The sequence below is a fragment of the Syngnathus leptorhynchus genome, chromosome 5 (assembly GCF_054491065.1).
Source record: "Syngnathus leptorhynchus isolate UIUO chromosome 5, UIUO_Slep, whole genome shotgun sequence".
Lineage (NCBI taxonomy): Eukaryota > Metazoa > Chordata > Actinopteri > Syngnathiformes > Syngnathidae > Syngnathus > Syngnathus leptorhynchus.
The window spans coordinates 15,360,237-15,378,575 of NC_141199.1; the positions used below are offsets into that span (position 1 = coordinate 15,360,237).

The 18,339-nt window shown below is 41.0% G+C and overlaps 2 protein-coding genes across 3 annotated transcripts in view; one reads left to right on the forward strand and one right to left on the reverse strand.

Moving 5' to 3' along the window:
- The window catches only part of ppa2 (inorganic pyrophosphatase 2), a 31,268-nt gene that overhangs the window by 11,836 nt on the left and 1,093 nt on the right, over nucleotides 1-18,339 (reverse strand). The window contains exons 5-12 of one of the 2 annotated variants that reach the window (XR_015065981.1): nucleotides 18,215-18,334; nucleotides 18,029-18,115; nucleotides 17,819-17,945; nucleotides 17,432-17,559; nucleotides 17,269-17,354; nucleotides 17,120-17,189; nucleotides 17,005-17,044; nucleotides 16,818-16,927 (exon numbers count right to left, since the gene is read on the reverse strand). Coding sequence is in view for 1 of the 2 variants with exons in the window: in XM_085911137.1 (XP_085767263.1) it covers nucleotides 16,905-16,927; nucleotides 17,005-17,044; nucleotides 17,120-17,189; nucleotides 17,269-17,354; nucleotides 17,432-17,559; nucleotides 17,819-17,945; nucleotides 18,029-18,115; nucleotides 18,215-18,334 (681 nt within the window). In the remaining variant the exon portion in view is untranslated. Of the gene's footprint in view, nucleotides 1-14,349; nucleotides 16,928-17,004; nucleotides 17,045-17,119; nucleotides 17,190-17,268; nucleotides 17,355-17,431; nucleotides 17,560-17,818; nucleotides 17,946-18,028; nucleotides 18,116-18,214; nucleotides 18,335-18,339 lie in introns of those variants that run through there. The other variant, XM_085911137.1, reaches the window with a different exon arrangement.
- On the forward strand, nucleotides 77-16,879 carry tet2 (tet methylcytosine dioxygenase 2). The gene is made up of 10 exons (XM_085911136.1): nucleotides 77-532; nucleotides 7,634-10,407; nucleotides 10,478-10,568; nucleotides 10,656-10,749; nucleotides 10,836-11,044; nucleotides 11,301-11,451; nucleotides 11,563-11,652; nucleotides 11,810-11,947; nucleotides 12,084-12,429; nucleotides 12,506-16,879. The coding sequence occupies exons 2-10, from the start codon at nucleotides 7,677-7,679 to the stop codon at nucleotides 13,864-13,866; spliced, it is 5,211 nt and encodes a 1,736-aa protein (XP_085767262.1). The 5' UTR covers nucleotides 77-532; nucleotides 7,634-7,676; the 3' UTR covers nucleotides 13,867-16,879.

The window sequence follows — 18,339 nt, forward strand, 5'->3', positions numbered from 1 at the left end:
CAGTTAGACAGTTGAGACCAGTGCAATATTTAACAAAATGTGGGAGGGGGTGGAGTCCTGTCCTGAATCCACTCCATTGCTTGAGGGCAGCCATCATAGTGTTCACTATTGTGTGCGGCTGAGGGAAGAAGAAAAAGAGAGAGGAGGGCGCACAAGGGGGTGGGGGGGGGGAAAGAAAACCTGTCCCTTTGTGTGGGAAAGACTCAGCAGGAAAGTGATTTTGGGACTATTTGGAGTTTGACGGCAAAACAAGGGATCTTCCCCCCTGACCAGTATTTTCGGGGTCAACTCCGAGCGCATTAAACCAGAGTTGTTTGTTTTTTTGGATCGTGCAGCCGGCAAACAGCGACACCCCGGCTTCGCCCGATGATGAGAGCGGACGTCAGAGTGCTTCGCATGAATATTGATGTGGAGGATAGTCTGTTTCATAGAAGAACAGAAGGAGGCAAGATGGCTGCCCTTTAGGATTTGTTACAGGGGAGATCCAGACGGTTCGTTGGAATTGGTACAAAGTGGAGGGACGTGAAAGAAGGTGAGGATTTGCTGTGGAGTGGGTGGAGGGGGGGGATATTCTGTTTATGGTTTTTTTTTTTATTTTGGTTTTGTTTTCAAGGCGGGTTGTATTTTTGAGAGCAAGGCAGCTAACGTCCCCTCGCAAAAAAACAAGAGCAAGTATAATAAGGAGGGGATTTTAGATAAAGCTACTCCAACATGGCTGACATTTTTCTTTCTTGTTCTGCCGGCTGAAAGCAAGAAAGACATTTTTCGTTCTCTTCAGAGTTTTTTTCTTTTTATTTTCAACACATATTGGAACATTTTGAATCGCAAGCTCCTTGTGCTTGGCTTTTTTTTTTTTCCATCGGAAATAATTGCTGTCTGATACTTCTCCTTCCACAATGTTCCATTTTATTTTTAAATGAGCACTTCAGAGGGAGTGTAAAGAGAGAATATTTTTTGAAATGATTTCTTCATTCTTATCTGATGTTAAATTGAATTCAATAGCGCTATTTGAGGCTGACTTTTGTATATCTATGTGTGTGTTAGCAGCGTTTTTGTGCGTGAGAGCAAAAGTCCACGTCGGACATATCGTGCAGTTCCGCAAGGCAGTGCAGCTGGGCTACCTTGTGTTTCTCTGTGAATCCGCTTTTGTTGCTTTTGCTGGTGAATGACAAACAGGCAGAAAGGCAAATGTCTTTTGAGAAGGGAGATTTTTTTTGGGGGGGGGGGTGGTGGAAGGAAGCTTTGACTCAATATAGCCTTCATTTTGTGCTGTATGATTTATGGTTTATTTGTCTAAACTTGCGATAAGAGAGTAGCAGCCCACCGGTCATAACTCCAAAAATATAAATTGATCACAAGTGATAATAGTGTGACGATGGTTTGCATAACAAGCGCAATTAGTCCCGAAAAGTCACAAGAACATGTCAATTCAGATGTGTTAGGCCTTAACAGCAAATAGCTAATTAGTTGTTTTTTGTGTTGTTTTTTTTTTGCATTCACTAAGTGCTACTTAATGATTAACATCTGGCCAATTAGAATCTAACACATCTCCCTCAAGGATGTGTATTCGACTGGTGTATTCTACTGAGGACTGTGGAAATGGTGCTACAATGTGCCTCAGGTAAAAGGCATACTTGCTTCAAGGTAGAGAATTTGGATTGAACCCTTTAACCTGCTAGTTTAACAAACTGGTATTGGTCGCCATACAAGGCAATGTATCATGGAGGTCCAAATTATTTTTTTTTACACAATCAAAACACTCTGTGGTCTTTTTGAGTTATCAAAATGGTTGAATCAGAAAGTAGTCATCAATGAGCTGTCAGAGCATCTTTTTAAATATCTGCACTGCTGCACCCCAAGAGGAGCCAATGGGGGAGGGGGGGGGGGTTAGCGGGGGATGGGCCAAGCAGATCAATCACATTCACATTACTGCTCTCATGTGTCTACACCTTCCGTGCGGCTCCTTGGCCAAGGCTTTAAATCCCCTTTATGCCACTTGCAGGGGGCAAAAGACAATTTGCGTGCAAGGAAAGAATGTCCAGTTGCCATAGTGCGCCGCAACAATGCCGGCCACTTACAATACCCGAGCCTTCACCTCTGACCCTGCTGTGTCCAGCCCACGCATCATATTTCCACCCAGAGGTAGTTGAACAAATAACACAGGAAAACAAACCCAGCTTTAGGCTTGCTTCTAGCTTGACTGCTTTCCTCAAACAAAATGGCGATATGGAGTCTGGTGGATTGATTTTTTTCAGTATTGATTTTTCCTTGTGCGCTATTGGAGGGTTGTTTTGTTGTATGGGGAAAGCAGAATAAGACCAGTACAGAAAGTAATCAGTGCTACAGTTTTTTTTTTTTATATACATTTGCACATTTACAGGACAAGAAGTATTTTTAAGGATAATAATAGAAACAAATCATGCAGCAAAAGAGAGCTTGGTAAAGAAATAATTCAAGGAAGTCAAATTGAATTTGTGATTTAAGACAAAGGCCTCATAATTATGATAGTCCAATTAAGATGATAAAGTGCGATCCAGACCGTAAGTAAGTATCGATGTCCGTATTTACTCCCGGTGAGGGCAGTGACGGAAAAACTTCCTCCACATGAGCACACGCACATGGCCGCTGTGTTTACAAACACTATCGTAGCGTTCGCTAACGCGGCAAGCACCGGGTTACGTAAGCGTCCCAAATTAAACACCGTCTTCGCTCGCCTGCGTTCGGACTTCCGGCCGTTCGCTAATAGGATCTTCTTGAATGTTTTTACGAGTTCTGCTGTCTGGAATTTGGGTGGAGAGTTAAAAGTTGGGCTACCTGCGTAAGGAAGAGCGACACGGAGACAATGTTGAAGCAAAAAATATAGATAGCTGCTTCGAAATGATATTCAGAAGCGTAACTGGACCAAAGCGCTTGAATGACATCACAGGCTACTTCTGCCGAGGAGTTTGAGTTCAAAAATAAGATTTCTGAAGTGAAATCCATTCAACAAGTGGTGGTCTTTAGATTTGGACTACCCAAGGGAAACTACAAAACTTTGCATTCTAAAATGTGATAATTGGCGGGTTTGATTTCGGCTAAATTTAGATTGTAAAGACATGTGACGAGAAACTGTCTGCATATCTCACCGAGAGAGAGACGATGGACATAGCAGCATGTAAACTCACAAATAGGTCTGTTGCCATGTTTAGATTTTCCCCTTATAAAATATTTCCTCTGTTTACTGTTCACCCCTATTTCCTGTTTATATACGAAGCCGGAGCAAACAGACGGGAAATGTTTCGCAAAATGTTACAGTGCTTCACTTGAAGGCAAGTGGCTGAATGGCAAAAAAAAAATTCAAATAAAATCATGCAATTGTTCATCTTTTCAGATTTGAATAATCATGAATGTAATTTCAGGTGGTAGGACAAGCCTATCGTGTCAATAGCGCTAGGGTAATGTTCACACCAGATGGTCTTTGGAGCACTCATAAGACGGTAACCATGGCTACCATGTGGCCTGAAATAAATTAACTTTTCTCCGCGCACAGTTCATCAAGTTAGTCAGATATATTGACCGCTGCAAGGCGAGAAGGTCGGAAGGAGACACGCTGCTTTTGCGAGGTGTAGTCTGGATCAGTTACTATGTCATGAAAATATAAAAACAGAGCAATTGAGATTTGAATTTATGCTCGGAGTAATTTGATTATCGGATGTCAGGAAGGGTCGCTTCTATTTTCATCTGTTTCAAGCAGACAGAACTTGCTTGACCAGAGTTTGATCTAGGCTAAGGTTCAACTGCTGTTTACTATCAGAGGGGTTGCCTTCTCTGGAAAAGAGGAATGCGACGAAAAAGAAAAAAAAAAACGCTTGAGCCAGGTCAAAGGGGTTCTCAACTGTCTCCTTCAAGCCTCAGACTAAAAGAGAGATAATAAAAAGGCTTCTGTGTCATTTTTTTTTTTCAATCCTTCAATTTATAAAACTAGTCAATGAATTTATTTTCATAAAAGACTTTGGCTGTTAGCAGTTCATCCAGTTCAGCCGGTTCAAGCAGTTCAGCCTCGCCTCTTACAGGCAGTAAAACCACTCATGACAACATTTCTTTCAAAAGTTTCACCAAATCAATGACTTTGAAACCTCATAATGCTTCCTGATAGGGAAAACATTGACAAGTCATGCTTTTTTCATTAACAAAAATCATCTGGAAACAGTCCCACATGACCAAAACGTCTGGCATTATTGTGTTTATGGCGTGAGCGTATGTATGAGTGGTACTCTTAGATGTGGTTTGTAGATGAGTCTTCAAGTTGCAAAGAATTATTTTCCCATCTTAAAGATTTCTCTGGAGTCCCCATTTTAGTAGATTTATATGAACAAATGATGCAGGAAAAACCTCCCAGTCGACTTTTGTCAATTATTTCAATGTCTTTGTTGTTATTTCAAGGTATTTGTGTTCAATCATTTTAATTTATTAAGTAAAACAAAATGGTGATTAAATAAATACAAGATGCGGAAGACAAATATAAATGCAATTACCTAAAAAAAAAAAAAAATGCCAGACAAAGACGGCGAAAGAGGAATCTCGCCGCCAAGTCGACTACATCTGTTTTGCATTAAACATAAAGAAGAGTGAAGTTGGTATGGAGGAGGAGGAGGAAGTTCTCGAGGGAACCAAATTAAAAACAGGAGAGTATCTCCAATGCGCTGGGTTTGGGGTAACTTATCAACTTTATTTGCTAGTTTGAAGGAACCAAAATTTGAATTTCTCTAGAGGGTAAATCTACCTACATAGCGATTATTTATTTATTTAATAATAAGTCTTGGCACGAAAGGGAAAAAAAAGATCAGTCCAAAAAAGTTTCCTTATGGACTCCAGATTACATCACACTACCGAGATCCAAACCACAAGAATCTGTTCTACTGTACCAGAATTGAAAATTAGCTGTTCAAAGAAGTCACATTCGCTCATTCTTGGGTACCCCCCCCCCCCCAAATACAAATTTTTGAGCAGCATGAAAAACTAGCATGCGTGTTCCAGACCTCCACCTAACTTACAAACATCTCCAAACAGAATCCATAAATGATCAGATAAACATTATTTTCAGAGACGAGCATGCTTTACTTTGTATCATGCGCAAGTTCAAATTTGAAAAGAGGCCTGGTCTATGTCATTTAAAGAGAAGAAAAAAAAAATACGCAACAAGCTAAACATTCCCAAGATTCCAACACAACCTCTGCCTGTTTTACAACTAAGAATACATCAACGGTTTAACGCACCCCCCCTGCATCATTTTGAAGGATTAAGGCCATACTGGTAGACACAGGAGCCGTTTGTTTCTTAGCATCTGTTCATTCCAAGAGTTATGAGTGACCATGTGAGGTACATTTGGAAGCAGTGCGCCATGTGACGTGAATCACAAGTGTGAGGGGCTGGGCCTAATAAGTTGGTCAGATGTGGTGCATGAATGAACATCTGTCTTGACAGTTGAGCGGGCATCTCGGGGCAACTGGCGCTTATGAGTGTTTTAACTGTAGCCCGAAAAACAACTGACTCTTTTCCTACAGTTAATGACAGTGATGTAGTGTGGTGATAGTAGCATGAGTGGTACACGGGCTCCCCCTAGTGGTATGACAAATAATCACTGAGTACAGATCGGTTGTATTTAACTTTTTTTGGGGGGGTATGTTTGAATTTAAACTTGACGGAAAAATTATTTTCAAATTTATTTTTGGCATAAAAAAAATGTGGGCAGTAGTATTAATTTGAATGATTACATGGTAATGTTTTTTATAAAATATTTTTTGTAGTATTCTATGTTTTTAATTCATTCCAGTAAATCAGTCTAGCCAATGACTAAAAAGAACTGCTAAAATAAAGTAAATGTAAGAGTCCATTTGGTACAACTGGCTAGCAAGTCAGGGGGGGGGGGGGGGGGGCGCGTGAAGGCAAGGGAGAAGAGATAAAAGTTTGCATAGTCAGCTGGAATGCTAAGTTGTGCAAATATTGCCATAGATGTATGCTTTGCACGGTCATTCTCTATATTTAGGGCTAGGTTGAATTTAAAACACTCTGGGATGCTAATCATTTGACCTAATTACACTTGGGCTAGCGAAGGATGATATTTCACGAGCACAGGAGTGAATACAATACTCTCGACCCTTTGACAGGAGTGCTTTTTAGCCTCTTGCCAAAGTCTCAACCTGAATGTTAGGAACTGGAGTGTCCTAGCAGCTGTTGTGAGGGGGTGAATGTCACATATGACCATCGTGTCACAGCAAAAACATGACATCAACTATCCACACTCATATTACACTGTCCCCTGTCTGTGGCCTGTACTAACTATCCGAGACAAAGCCATGGCATTAATTGGTTTTGTTTTTTCCAGGATGGCTTCATTAAAACATTTGTTGAAATACAAATTGACAGGATAACTTGATGTAGATTGATCAGACTGTCAAATATCCAGCCTAAAGAGGCTGTAACCATGAAGGTGACTGGCTAGATTGCAACAACATCACTTAAAAGACATGTTCAAACAACACCGGGTCTTAAAACAAGAGGGAACGGGATGGATTACTAATAGTAGAGCAGAGCAACCTGATGTGCAATTACACGACACTGACGTCTGGAGACGGACAGCTCCGAGCCAAGTCGAGTCAAACATCAAATTGTATGTACGTGATTCTTGTGGGAAAAGAAGTTGCTAGAGGGATGGGAAGAAAATATCATAACATCAGAAAAAGTCAAATGCGTTCCAACAGGCTCGCTCACCGGACCCATCGTAGTGACATGCAAGAGCTTTTTGTTTAATGCTCATACTACAAAATAATATTATCCAACTCTCATTGATATATGAAATCAAGTGGCTGTATCCAACACTCCAGTCCAATCCAATAAATATAATTCCAGTGATCATTGCCGTTGCATGAGTTTGTATGCATGTGTGCAAACAGGCCTACATTCAAGCTGGGATCTCTGGCTTTGTCCTAGGTTCACAAAGATTATTTTTTGTTGTTGTCAGAGTGGGTGTATCCAACTGTGACAAGCTGCTTGGCTCCGCTTGGTTCTTTGTAAACCCCGGCGAGTCCCAAAGGAATGGAGCTACACTAACCTCTTGACTTAGTTGCTGATTCACAGAGCACCAGACCAGAAAAGGAAGGGGGGGGGGGGGGGGAGCATTGGACTAAGCCCTTAAGCTATCAGTTCTATGAGTCTATCAATTGCGTATGCCGTGTTGTATCATGTAAATTGTGTCCAACACGTATGAAAAGGCAAACCTTTTCCCTAAACAACCGACCTAACTCTTTGATTTGGGTATGCCTCGGTTGCCATTCTGAAAACAAACAGCGAGTGACCAAGACAATGAAGGAATTGTAATAGCTCACCCAGCAAAGCAAAATAGTTTCCCATGTGGACGTTCTTTGAGAAAATCAATTGTCTCAAAATAATGACACAAATGATCTTGATTGTTTTATGGAAAACATTCCAAATATTCTCATTTAGGTTGTATATGAAACTGAATATCTGAAACTCAAGAGTGTATAAGTAATCGCTTGGAATCGATGTTACTTGAGATAGAAGGTGAAAGAATGCTAAAAAAAAAAAGATCTTTGTAAGCCTCTATAACCATTTTTTGAACATCTTTGTTTTGTAGGACGCAGAGAGGGCAGCCTGTGAATGGACTCTAAGCAGGCCAGATGGAAACAGACCAGACCAGACATGAGACGGAAGAAAGTTCGACATTCAAGAAAATTACCACGTCCTGCAACATCTCGAACAAACTCCAGAATGGGGGGACCTTTTCAGATGGAGACCCTCTTCAAATCACTGGTGACAGAAACTGGAACAATTACAAGGCCAGCACAGAGGCCGGCTCCATGAAGAGACAAAAAGAAAACTGTAATGACCTTGGATCAGTACAGGGCCTGTTGGATCAGGGATCCTTTATGATGAATGGAGAGTTAATGAATGGAGATTTCAAGCATGTACTTGCTGAACAGTCATTCCTCGCCAGTCAGCCGAAGAAATTTAAAGTAGATTCGGAGATTTCTGAATTGACAAAAAACGCTGAATTTGAATGCCAAACACAGGCAGAGCTCAAATTAGGAAACAATAATTGTACAATTCCTAATGGAGACCATTTTGCTCTGCCAAGAACTAAACAGGTTTCAATGAATGGTGCTGCACTCACAACCTCTACGATAGAAAGTACACCGGGTGATCTGTTAGAGAAAACTTTGTCTCATTATTATCCTGAGCAAGTATCAATTGCCCCACAGAGGTCTGGGACACAAGATGCTCTGAATGGGTCTCTAACAAATAAAGTGCCCGGTGAAGATCTGATGCCTTCTACTCTGACTTCAGAGTTCTCCAATTCTGCCCAGATGCTCAAATTGCAACAGCGACAGACTGAGACAGGTGGTATCCCTGAGGGAGTCGACAATTTGGATTCCGTCAACTATATAGTGAACGGATACTCCAACAATCATGAAACAGATTACCAGCAGAAAAAACAGCAGCACCAACAGCAGCCGCCGTCTTTCTCTGGCCACGAAAGGGCTCTTGATCAGCTTCCCGGTATAGTCCACTCATCAAATATTGCCAACTCCTTGCAACAACATAAAAATGGCCCACGGTGCTATCCCCATGACAAAAATTCTCAACAAACATATGACAACGCCAACCAGGATTTCAATTTCGATTCTCTTCAGACACCTGATGCTGTTTTGCCCAATTATGGATCATCACCCAACTCTGGAATACAGAATATGGTGCAATGTGGGAAACCTGGATCTGGTCATGCTCAGCAGTTTGAGATTCAAGCGAACAATTTCCAACAGAATATTGGAAACATACATGGAGCTGACGGCAGGGGCACGATGGGACCCAATCCACAGCAAAGAATTCAGACTGCTGGATTAGAGAATCATCTAGAGAACACAACACAGCAGACTGGCAATTTGTGTTCAACTCTCCATCCGGGTAGCTGGATGGAACAGAACCTTTCCAAGCAACAGACAAGTGGTATGTCATCCCAGGTGGAGCAGGAAAAGAGGGGGTTCTCTGCCAAGGCTATGGCAGACCAACAGAGACGTGGCCTCCAGGTTCACGCTCAGATTTCGGAGGCAAACCCGGTAAAAAGGTTCGAGTCACCTGGAATCTTTAAAGAAAACATTCAGGGATTTAACAGCATACAGGAACAACAAATTAGTCTCTTAGCCCAACCACACTGTGCTTCAGCTCCTGGCAACAATGATTCAGAGTGGCAGCAATCAAATTCCAACACAAATTTAGTGCAGCAGCAGCCTCCACCCCAGACAAAGCACGATCAACAGGCCGGGGGGTATTACGTCGGTCCCATGCAGTCAAAGCACTTATGTGACAACCCTGAACTTCAGGACACATTGTCACCTGAATTTTTCACAACGCAGCAACGGCAGCACTATACTCTTCCACGTCCACTGTCCCACCCGCCGCAATTTGAAGAACAACAACTTAAATCTCCTATATACAGACCTCACAGTCAGCCGCAGCCAAGTCAGGTTCAACACCAAGACAACTCTGTACAGCCCGGCAGTCACTTTACCTACAAAAACACAACAGGTAGTCATATACAACGTCAAAGATCGTTTTCTCCAAACTCAGCCAGCGGTGATTCTAGGCACTATCAACTGCAACGACCCAATAACTGCCACCCACAGAACGATAAGGACTCTCGTATTTTGACGCAGTCACAGACTTATTTGCCACAAGGTGCAGTAAGCCAACAGATATCGACACATATGTACCCGAAGACTGAGCACCAATTGAAGGCATGTTCTCAGTTGCAAAGGGGATCTCACCCAGGATCGCCACTTCTCCACGGAGAAATCCAGAAGCATGAAGCTCTACGGATGCATCTGTTACAAAGGCAGGAGAGACAAGCCCCTTCCCATTCTACACAAAACACCAGAGATAGCAAACATGGCCTCCCTAATATAAAAATTGAAAACGAAGCCAGGTTTAATTTTCCTAGCTCACAGCAGCAACTGGGTAGATTGCAAATCAAACAGGAGACTCAACAGTCTGTGTGTGAGAATACAAGGCAGAACAACATCCTGGCCTCCATGGAACAAAGTCTAAAACAGTACCAACTATCCCCTGTGTTTGAGAAGAAATCATTTGTCATGAATTCAAATAAAGTCAAAGTGGAATCTTCTGGGCCAGTCACAATCCTGTCAACCAACACTGACATGTGTAAAGTGGAAGCAACTGGAGTTGCTATGTCCATGACAACTTTAAAAAGAACACCTGATTCCACCCCCACAAAAGAGCAACTCCTACAGAGATTCATGGACTCTCCGATGAAGCTATTGGACACCCCAGTCAAAAGTCTACTTGATACGCCTATTAAAACACAATATGACATTGCATCCTGCCACTGCGTTGGTGAGTTACCTATTGTTGGTTACATTAGTGATAAAGTGCTGTATAATTATTGAACTATCCTTTTATTCAGAGCAAATCAGTGAGAAGGATGAGGGCCCATACTATACTCATCTGGGATCGGCACCTACCATTGCCGGTATACGAGAGGAGATGGTGAGAAGGTAAACGAAACTTTTACAGTGGAACGTGAAGTATAATCACAAAGTACGGTTTGATTGAAAGCACTTATCATTCTTATTTTGTTCAAGGTCGGGTTTAAATGGTGGCGCCATCAGGATAGAGAAAGTCGTGTATACTGGCAAGGAAGGAAAAAGCACACAGGGGTGCCCGATTGCCAAATGGGTAGGCACGCTATTTGCTGTCTGCAATTGTTAAGAAAACAGGAGACGTTCAAACGTGTACTAACTTATGTTCGTCATCTGATTCAGGTGATCCGCCGAGCCAGTGCAGAAGAAAAGCTACTGGTGTTGGTTCGAGAACGCACTGGACACAAATGTGAGACAGCCTGCATAATTGTGGCAATCCTGGTCTGGGAGGGTATCCAACCCAGCCTAGCTGACAAACTCTACCTCGAGCTAAGTGAAACGCTAACGAAGCATGGAGCCCTCACCCAAAGACGATGTGCTCTCAACGAAGAGTGAGTGACCACAAAGCAGAAAACGAAAGTCTGTGGGCAATGAAATTACAAAACCTTAAAAGCCTAAAATGTCAAATGCTAACGGCCTCTCGTATGTTCAAATGAATGCCGCAACACAATAAAAAATAATGGATAGTTACTTTAGAGACCTCTCTTTCCAAATAGGTGCATTACAATGTGTACTTGTATTTTAAAATTGAGTTTCCGATTTTGCTTACACTCAAACGGCTCTCAAACTCTCATGATTCCTTTTCAGGAGGACCTGTGCATGCCAGGGATTAAATCCAGATGCTTGTGGAGCATCATTCTCCTTCGGATGCTCATGGAGCATGTACTACAATGGCTGTAAATTTGCCAGAAGTAAAATTCCAAGAAAATTTAAACTTCAAGGAGATGATGTCAGAGAGGTATTCTCTATTGATTTCTTGTATACTTATCACTGATATTACAATGTTACATTTTTAATGTATATTTTATTCAATAATGTCAATTTAACAAGGGATCTATTTGGGTTTTAGGAAGAGAGACTGGAGCAAAACCTTCAACGTCTGGCCACCTTACTGGGCCCCTTGTATAAAAATATGGCACCTGAAGCTTATGGAAACCAGGTGAGGACTAGTTTACAATCAGGTCTAGGTTATTTAGCATTGCTTGGTAAACCACATCTATCGGTTGTCTAGTACCCAAGTGTAGTAAACTGTATAATTACAGATAATACTTTACAAAGAGTCAATTTGAGTGAAATTTGGTTGTTCCTGGAAACAGGTGGAACATGAACACAGAGCACCCGATTGCCGTTTGGGGTTAAAAGACGGGCGTCCCTTTTCTGGGGTTACTGCTTGTCTGGACTTCTGTGCTCATGCTCATAGGGACCTTCACAACATGCAAGGGGGCAGCACTGTGGTAAGTTAAATATGTTTTTCCAGGTTTGTGACACAGGAAAACAAAACATCGGAATATCTTAAAATCTCTCCACAAATGTTTTAAACTAACCCTCTGTTTTGGTTCTGTAATCATTAACTCATTCTGTTCTTTGTAGGTATGCACGTTAACAAGGGAAGACAATAGAGAGATTGGAAAGATACCAGAGGATGAGCAGCTCCATGTCCTACCATTGTATAAGGTTGCCAATACGGATGAATATGGCAGCGAGGAGGGTCAGCAGGAAAAAATCAAATCGGGTGCCATTCAAGCCCTCAGTGCCTTCCGCCGCCAGGTGCGCATGCTTGCAGAGCCCGCAAAGTCTTGTCGACAAAAAAAGCTGGATGCTAAGAAAGCGGCAGCTATCAAGAATACCATGTTAGACAACTCTCATGAAAAAGTTACCCCGTCGAAAACAAAACCTGGGACTTGTGAAAACAACACTCTCAGCACACCTGTGCAAGGTAAAACTTTTTGGGGACTTTGTTATCATTTCTGCCATTGCCTTTTATAGCAGCTCATTCTTGGGTTCTGTTCCAGGTGCTATAGGGGCCTCTCAACATCCAGATCAACCAATGGAACCCCTTGGAGCTCATTCTTTGCAACCGCAGCATCAACAGCACGGAAACACACTTACCTCTTATCCCGGTGCACCGAATGCTGCCAAATATCCCAGGTTTCCCGGTTATCCAGGATCATATCCAAGCACTTCAAAGCCAGGGAGCATGTTTCATCATCAACAGTCAACACCAGCAAACCATTACCCTTCCCCGGTCCATGCAACCAACTCGTTCATTGATGGATCTAAACAATCATACCCGGTTTATCAGTGCAACGGCGGCATGCCTCTTGATAACTACCATCCATACTATGCTTCGAACCAAAAGCAACTGGAGATGTATCAACAACAACAACGGCAAGTGTTGTACTCTGAGCAGCAGTACGCAGCGCATCAGCGTTATGAACTCAATTATCCGCAAAATTACGCAGATCATGGTTTACAGGTCAATGGCTATAACACATGCGGCATGAGGCCAGTTCACCCCATGAGAGCCTTCAGTCCCTGTAGTCCGAATGGGGTCGCTGACCCTCATTTCATGGACCCCCTTTCAAGAGCGTCTTCTGCCCACAGACTTCGAGAATACACAGCTGCCGGTAGTAACGGCAATCAGTTTGGATCCCCAAATTCATACTTTGGGAGTCCTCAAATGTTCCCCCCAGGCCAACGACCATTCCATATGCAAGTAAAGCAGGAAATGGGTATTCCTAACCCAAAGATGTTTGGTGCTCACTTAAGTGGTGGATGTTTAAACCCAGAAACACAGACGGGATTGGGTCTGCTCAACGGTAGCCCCATGGTGACTGGTATTAAACAAGAGCCTGGAACCCCACAGAGACCCATAACCCCACCGAAGCCACCAGAAATTTGGTCAGATAATGAGCACAACTTCTTAGACCCTGATATCGGTGGAGTGGCAGTGGCACCGAGTCATGGCTCAGTTCTCATTGAATGCGCTAAACGGGAGCTGCACGCCACCACGCCTCTGAAAAATCCCGATCGTCATCACCCAACACGTATATCCTTGGTCTTCTACCAGCACAAAAATTTGAATGAGGCTAAACATGGGCTGGCCATGTGGGAAGCAAAGATGGCAGAAAAGGCTCGAGAAAAGGAAGAAGACGCAGAGAGGAACGGTGGTGAGGGCACGCCAGGGAAGAGCAACAAGAAGGGGACAAAGCGTGAGCATCCAGAGACATCTGAATCTCTTGGGGAGCCTCCTTATAAGCGTTTTATCAAGGCACTCTTTGAGGGATCGTCATCGTGTACAACCAACACCTACGTCAGTACATCTCCGTATGCCTTCACTAAGGTCACAGGACCTTATAGTCACTTTGCTTAAAATACCCTCGAGAAAAAAAAAAAAAAAAAAAAAATGAAGGTGCTTTATTTATGCTATGACCAACTGCAGCACTGGCCTCGTACAAACACTCCTAACCGGTTCAGGTGTTTTATATTTTGAACAACTGAGCTTTACTTGTTGACCCTGGTATGGATGTATTTATTTTTGTGTTGCAACCTTTGCAAGATACACACTGTTAAAACATCTGGTGCTTCTCAATTGTACACACAGACCTAGTTTTATTTTATTTTTTACTGGAAACAAAGCTTTGGTGGTTTTATTCTATAGTTTGAATATTTCAACATGGCATTGAATGCCAAATTTGAAAATGACAACTACAAGGTGCTAATTATGTATTTTTAAAATGTATTGATACAACAAATGAAATAATTTAACAGGAAATCCTAGAAAAAAAAATTGAAATCGCTAGCATCAAAAGTTGATGTGCGTCAGTGTATCTTGAGCACTTTGATTATAAAAACTATGCGAAAAAAATGACACGTAACAAAGAATCAATGTAATAATTTGCGAGCACCCTCAAAGTAAAACAACACAATATTTTTGTTTCGAATTCCTGCAAAAAAAAAAAAAAATCCTTCAGAACATATTGTGTTGGTGCTTCTTTGGCCACGACACATTGAGCCATTCAAATGGTGCTATTTTAAACATTTTAAAGATGGAGAAACAAAAAAAGCTTTTTACTATCCAAAGTTTTCCAGTTTAACTGTCAGCAAAAGTGTTCCTTTCGGCAGGTTCGTTGAACCGACCTAAAGTGTGAAACTTAAGTGTAGTTTTATGTCTGTGGTGCTTAGCTGATGTGCTTTTTATACACTGAGGAGGAGCATGGGACAGGGTAAGCTTGGTGTCACTTTTCAGAGGGCAGCTGGCTTGCTGTGGCTTCATTCTTGTAATCTAACTGTAAAATAAATAGGTGAGATGTGTACAGTAAGTTAAATTCCCTTTTTGGAATTACTGTTATAAATTGTGTTTGTTGTAAAGAATGCGCAAAGCCTATGTCATTGTTTTCCTTTGTGGATCTTGTTTCATGGGGTGCTATTGAACCTGTTAAAAAATACAATGTGAGACTCTTTAGGCAGTGAGAGGAAGGCTGTTAAATATTGTATAGTACCAACCAGTCATATACCTCAGAACCATTTTGGCAATAGGAAAAAAAAGAAAAAAAAAAAAAATCGTATTTCTTTGTTTAAATATTTTTGGGTTACAGTTTAACTGCATGCCACCTAAAAGGCGGAAAAGTTCATTTCTTACTTTCATACCTACCTGCAAGAAAATTTGAATTGTTAATGTTACTGTAAAATCAGGGACACTTAAAAAGAAAATGTACATTATTTCCTGTATTTGTTTTGTCTTTTTCCTCATTCAGGGATGTGCCGTTGTATTTTGTGTCCCGGTTCATCTTTTCTAAAATATGTCACACAGATTTTTAGTGAGGGGGGGAATTAAAGTTCCTGCATTTTTTTTTTTAGCTACTAGGATGGGTTTTTTTTTTCCTCAAATGAACACAACGTATATGCACTGATGTGACTAAAGGGAAAGTATGATAGTGAATAAATTAAGAGCAATTTATTTGCTTTTGCTACGAGGCAAAATCAAAGCAGTGATTATCGTCTTTGTGCCTGTGTATAGTTCAATTTATTTATAACCACTAAGCAATTGTATGATTTTTCCTTTTTATTTTTTAATTAATGTGATATATAATGGAATGACTGTAACATTATAGTAACAATTCACCCACTCTTAACAAATTCATTTTCTGAAAGCACTTCAAATTTTTTTCAGAAAAAAAAAGTATATGTAATAAAGTACAAAATGTTTTATTTAAAACAGGTTGTAAATGGATTTGTCACATTGTACAGAGAATATCAAGAATGATTTTTTTTTTTTCGAACTTGAAGTGAACATTGGTTCTTCGAGGCAAACTGACCCACAAATGATCGAATCACAAAGAATCAATCTCACAGGTCTCTTAAGGAGTACACTCTATCTCATCGTAATGTTTACTGTTAGAGCGACAAATATTTGAATTTATATTTTTGAGTTTGTAAAAATCCGGTGATGTGTTCATTCATTGTACAGAGCCCAGCAACAGTAGCAGGTTGTGTTGAGATGATTTAAGAGATTTAGAAGGTGGGAAAAAAAAAAAGCAGAGCCATACTTGAAGCTGAGTCAGCATTGCTTGAATGACTTTCCGGGTATAACAAGAGTACTGCACGTACTTTGCTCAAACAACTCGAAGTTCATATATATATATATATATATATATATTTTTTTTTTTTTCAGGCGGACACTAAAACTTATTTCCTGTTTTATTTCTCAAGGCTTCTCTTGTTCTCCTGAAATTTGAAATGCTCCATAAAATTGGATTAAAAATAGGTATGAAACTAAGTATTGTAATGTACTGAATGCAGTTTATTTCAAAGCTGTTATTATATCATTGCTGATATTGCCAAGGTGTGGGTGTTTTTTTTTTCCTCTAATAAATCTATATTTATTTAAAGCTATTTGACTTGTATTTAAAAAAAAAAAAAACAGTTTTACCACTCTAAATACAGCCCTAGTCTCAAATGTTTGTGTATGCTCCTTTCATGGTTACATCCACATCATTCGGTGGATTTATTCACACATTTAGTGCAGAACGTGCAAATCTTTGATGTGTCAAGAAAACATAAAAATGTACAGCAACATATCTATCTAACTACCTCTACAAAAAAAGACTGTTATCTCTGTGATTACTAACGCACGATTAAAATAAAAGGAAATGATCAAAACGGTGATCAATACATGATATTTCATTTGTGATTGGACACAGAAGTTCATATTGATAGCAAGGAACATTATGCTAGGTTATAATGTTAAAAAAAAAAAAAATTCTACTTAGCCTGACTGGACAGCAAACATGGCATTCGAAAGAGGTGATGATAGATCCTTACCAGTCATTATTGATTAAAAACAGTAAGGCGCCATCCATAACAAAGTGACAGTTTGCGTCTTTGCCGTCTTTTCAGTTTCCCAATCACTCAGACAAAATGCCACTTGTCCACTGTACAGGAAGAAGTACAGAAAGAGGATTAGAAGTGTGTGGAATTTGGAAACTCAAATAAGTCCTCATCTACTTACCTTCTGGCGAAACATTGTGCGCACAACCAAACGCAGGCGCCTGCGTAAATAAAAAGTTGCATTTAGCAATGAGTGAATATTGTCGATGTCAAGTTACTTCGATATAAAGTCTCACCGACTGAATCACGTCTCGAGCCTCTTTTGCGCTGCAATTGAAGGGACTGTCAGAGCATGATACATTTTTACTGGGGGAAAACAAAACAAACCAAGCATGAATTTCAATAAAGAGAAATTCTGTAAGGTCAACTCTTAAGAACATCTTACCATTCAATCCCACTACTGTTTGTCGATTTCTGCACTAGTGCCCTCCAGTGATCATGTGTGGATTTGATCATCTCCACAGCAAAGTCCTTAGGACAACGAAACAAAGCCTCAAGACAGTACAACCAAGTTCTTACAAGTGTTTATATCCAATCTATTATCATACCTTATCTTGAAACTGAGCGTTGAATCCAAACTGGTTTTCGGGTTTCCCATCCGGAACCTTATATTTCCGGAACCAGTCGACGGTGGCCTCTAAATGACCAGGCCGGCTCTTGCGGACGTCATCTATGTCTAAGTAAACATAGACAGATGTCACATCGACAGAGAGAGTTTATCGATCAGTTGTGGTTACTGACTGGAGTTGAATAAATAAGACAAGTCGTCTATAAAGTTGCACCCCGAGAGAACCTCATAGTGAACTGTTGACTGTACGCAACCACTATGCCTAAAATGAAAACGTCTCATAGTCAGTTTGATGATAGTGTCAGCGCCATTAGGAACTCTGGTTAAGGTCATCTAATGTAGAGTGAACTAAATAAGTCAATTTTACCATTTAGGCTATTGGCCTCAGGGTCAGCCGCATTGATAGCGATGACCTTCCAGTCCATTTCGCCCTCGTCGATCATAGCCAAGATCCCGAGCACCTTCACTTGAATCACCTGACCTGGAGAGCACACCTAAAAGGACAAGTCAGCAAATGTCAAATAAGTCAAGCAAAGGGACGTTCCCAAAAACCTTTTCATGTATCGAGTCTTCTCACCTGCATGCCAATGTCACAAATGTCAATTGGGTCATTATCGCCGCAGCATTTTGTTTCCGAGTCCATGTGGTTAGGGTCCTCCCAAGTCTTCTCCAACGAACCGTGTAAAATTATAAACAATTGGGCAATAACTGTGCGCAAACTAATTAGCATTAGCGCCTAGAGTACAAAGGAATGCACGCTTACCTGCGGAATGGCGCCGTAGTTCCAAATATAGCCTTTATGTGGAAATATGTTGGCAACATATCGGAGTTTGCCTTTCTTTACATCTTGCTTAATGGGGTTGAGTGGTTCCTTTGTCGCAATCTGGA

What these genes read in the sequence shown, in the direction of transcription:
- tet2 (XM_085911136.1), top strand. Translation starts at nt 7,677, where the DNA reads ATGGAAACAGACCAGACCAGACATGAGACGGAAGAAAGTTCGACATTC. An exon ending in CTGAAGCTTATGGAAACCAG is followed by an intron (nt 11,653 to 11,809) that starts GTGAGGACTAGT and finishes TCCTGGAAACAG; the next exon opens with GTGGAACATGAACACAGAGC. An exon ending in TCTCAGCACACCTGTGCAAG is followed by an intron (nt 12,430 to 12,505) that starts GTAAAACTTTTT and finishes GTTCTGTTCCAG; the next exon opens with GTGCTATAGGGGCCTCTCAA.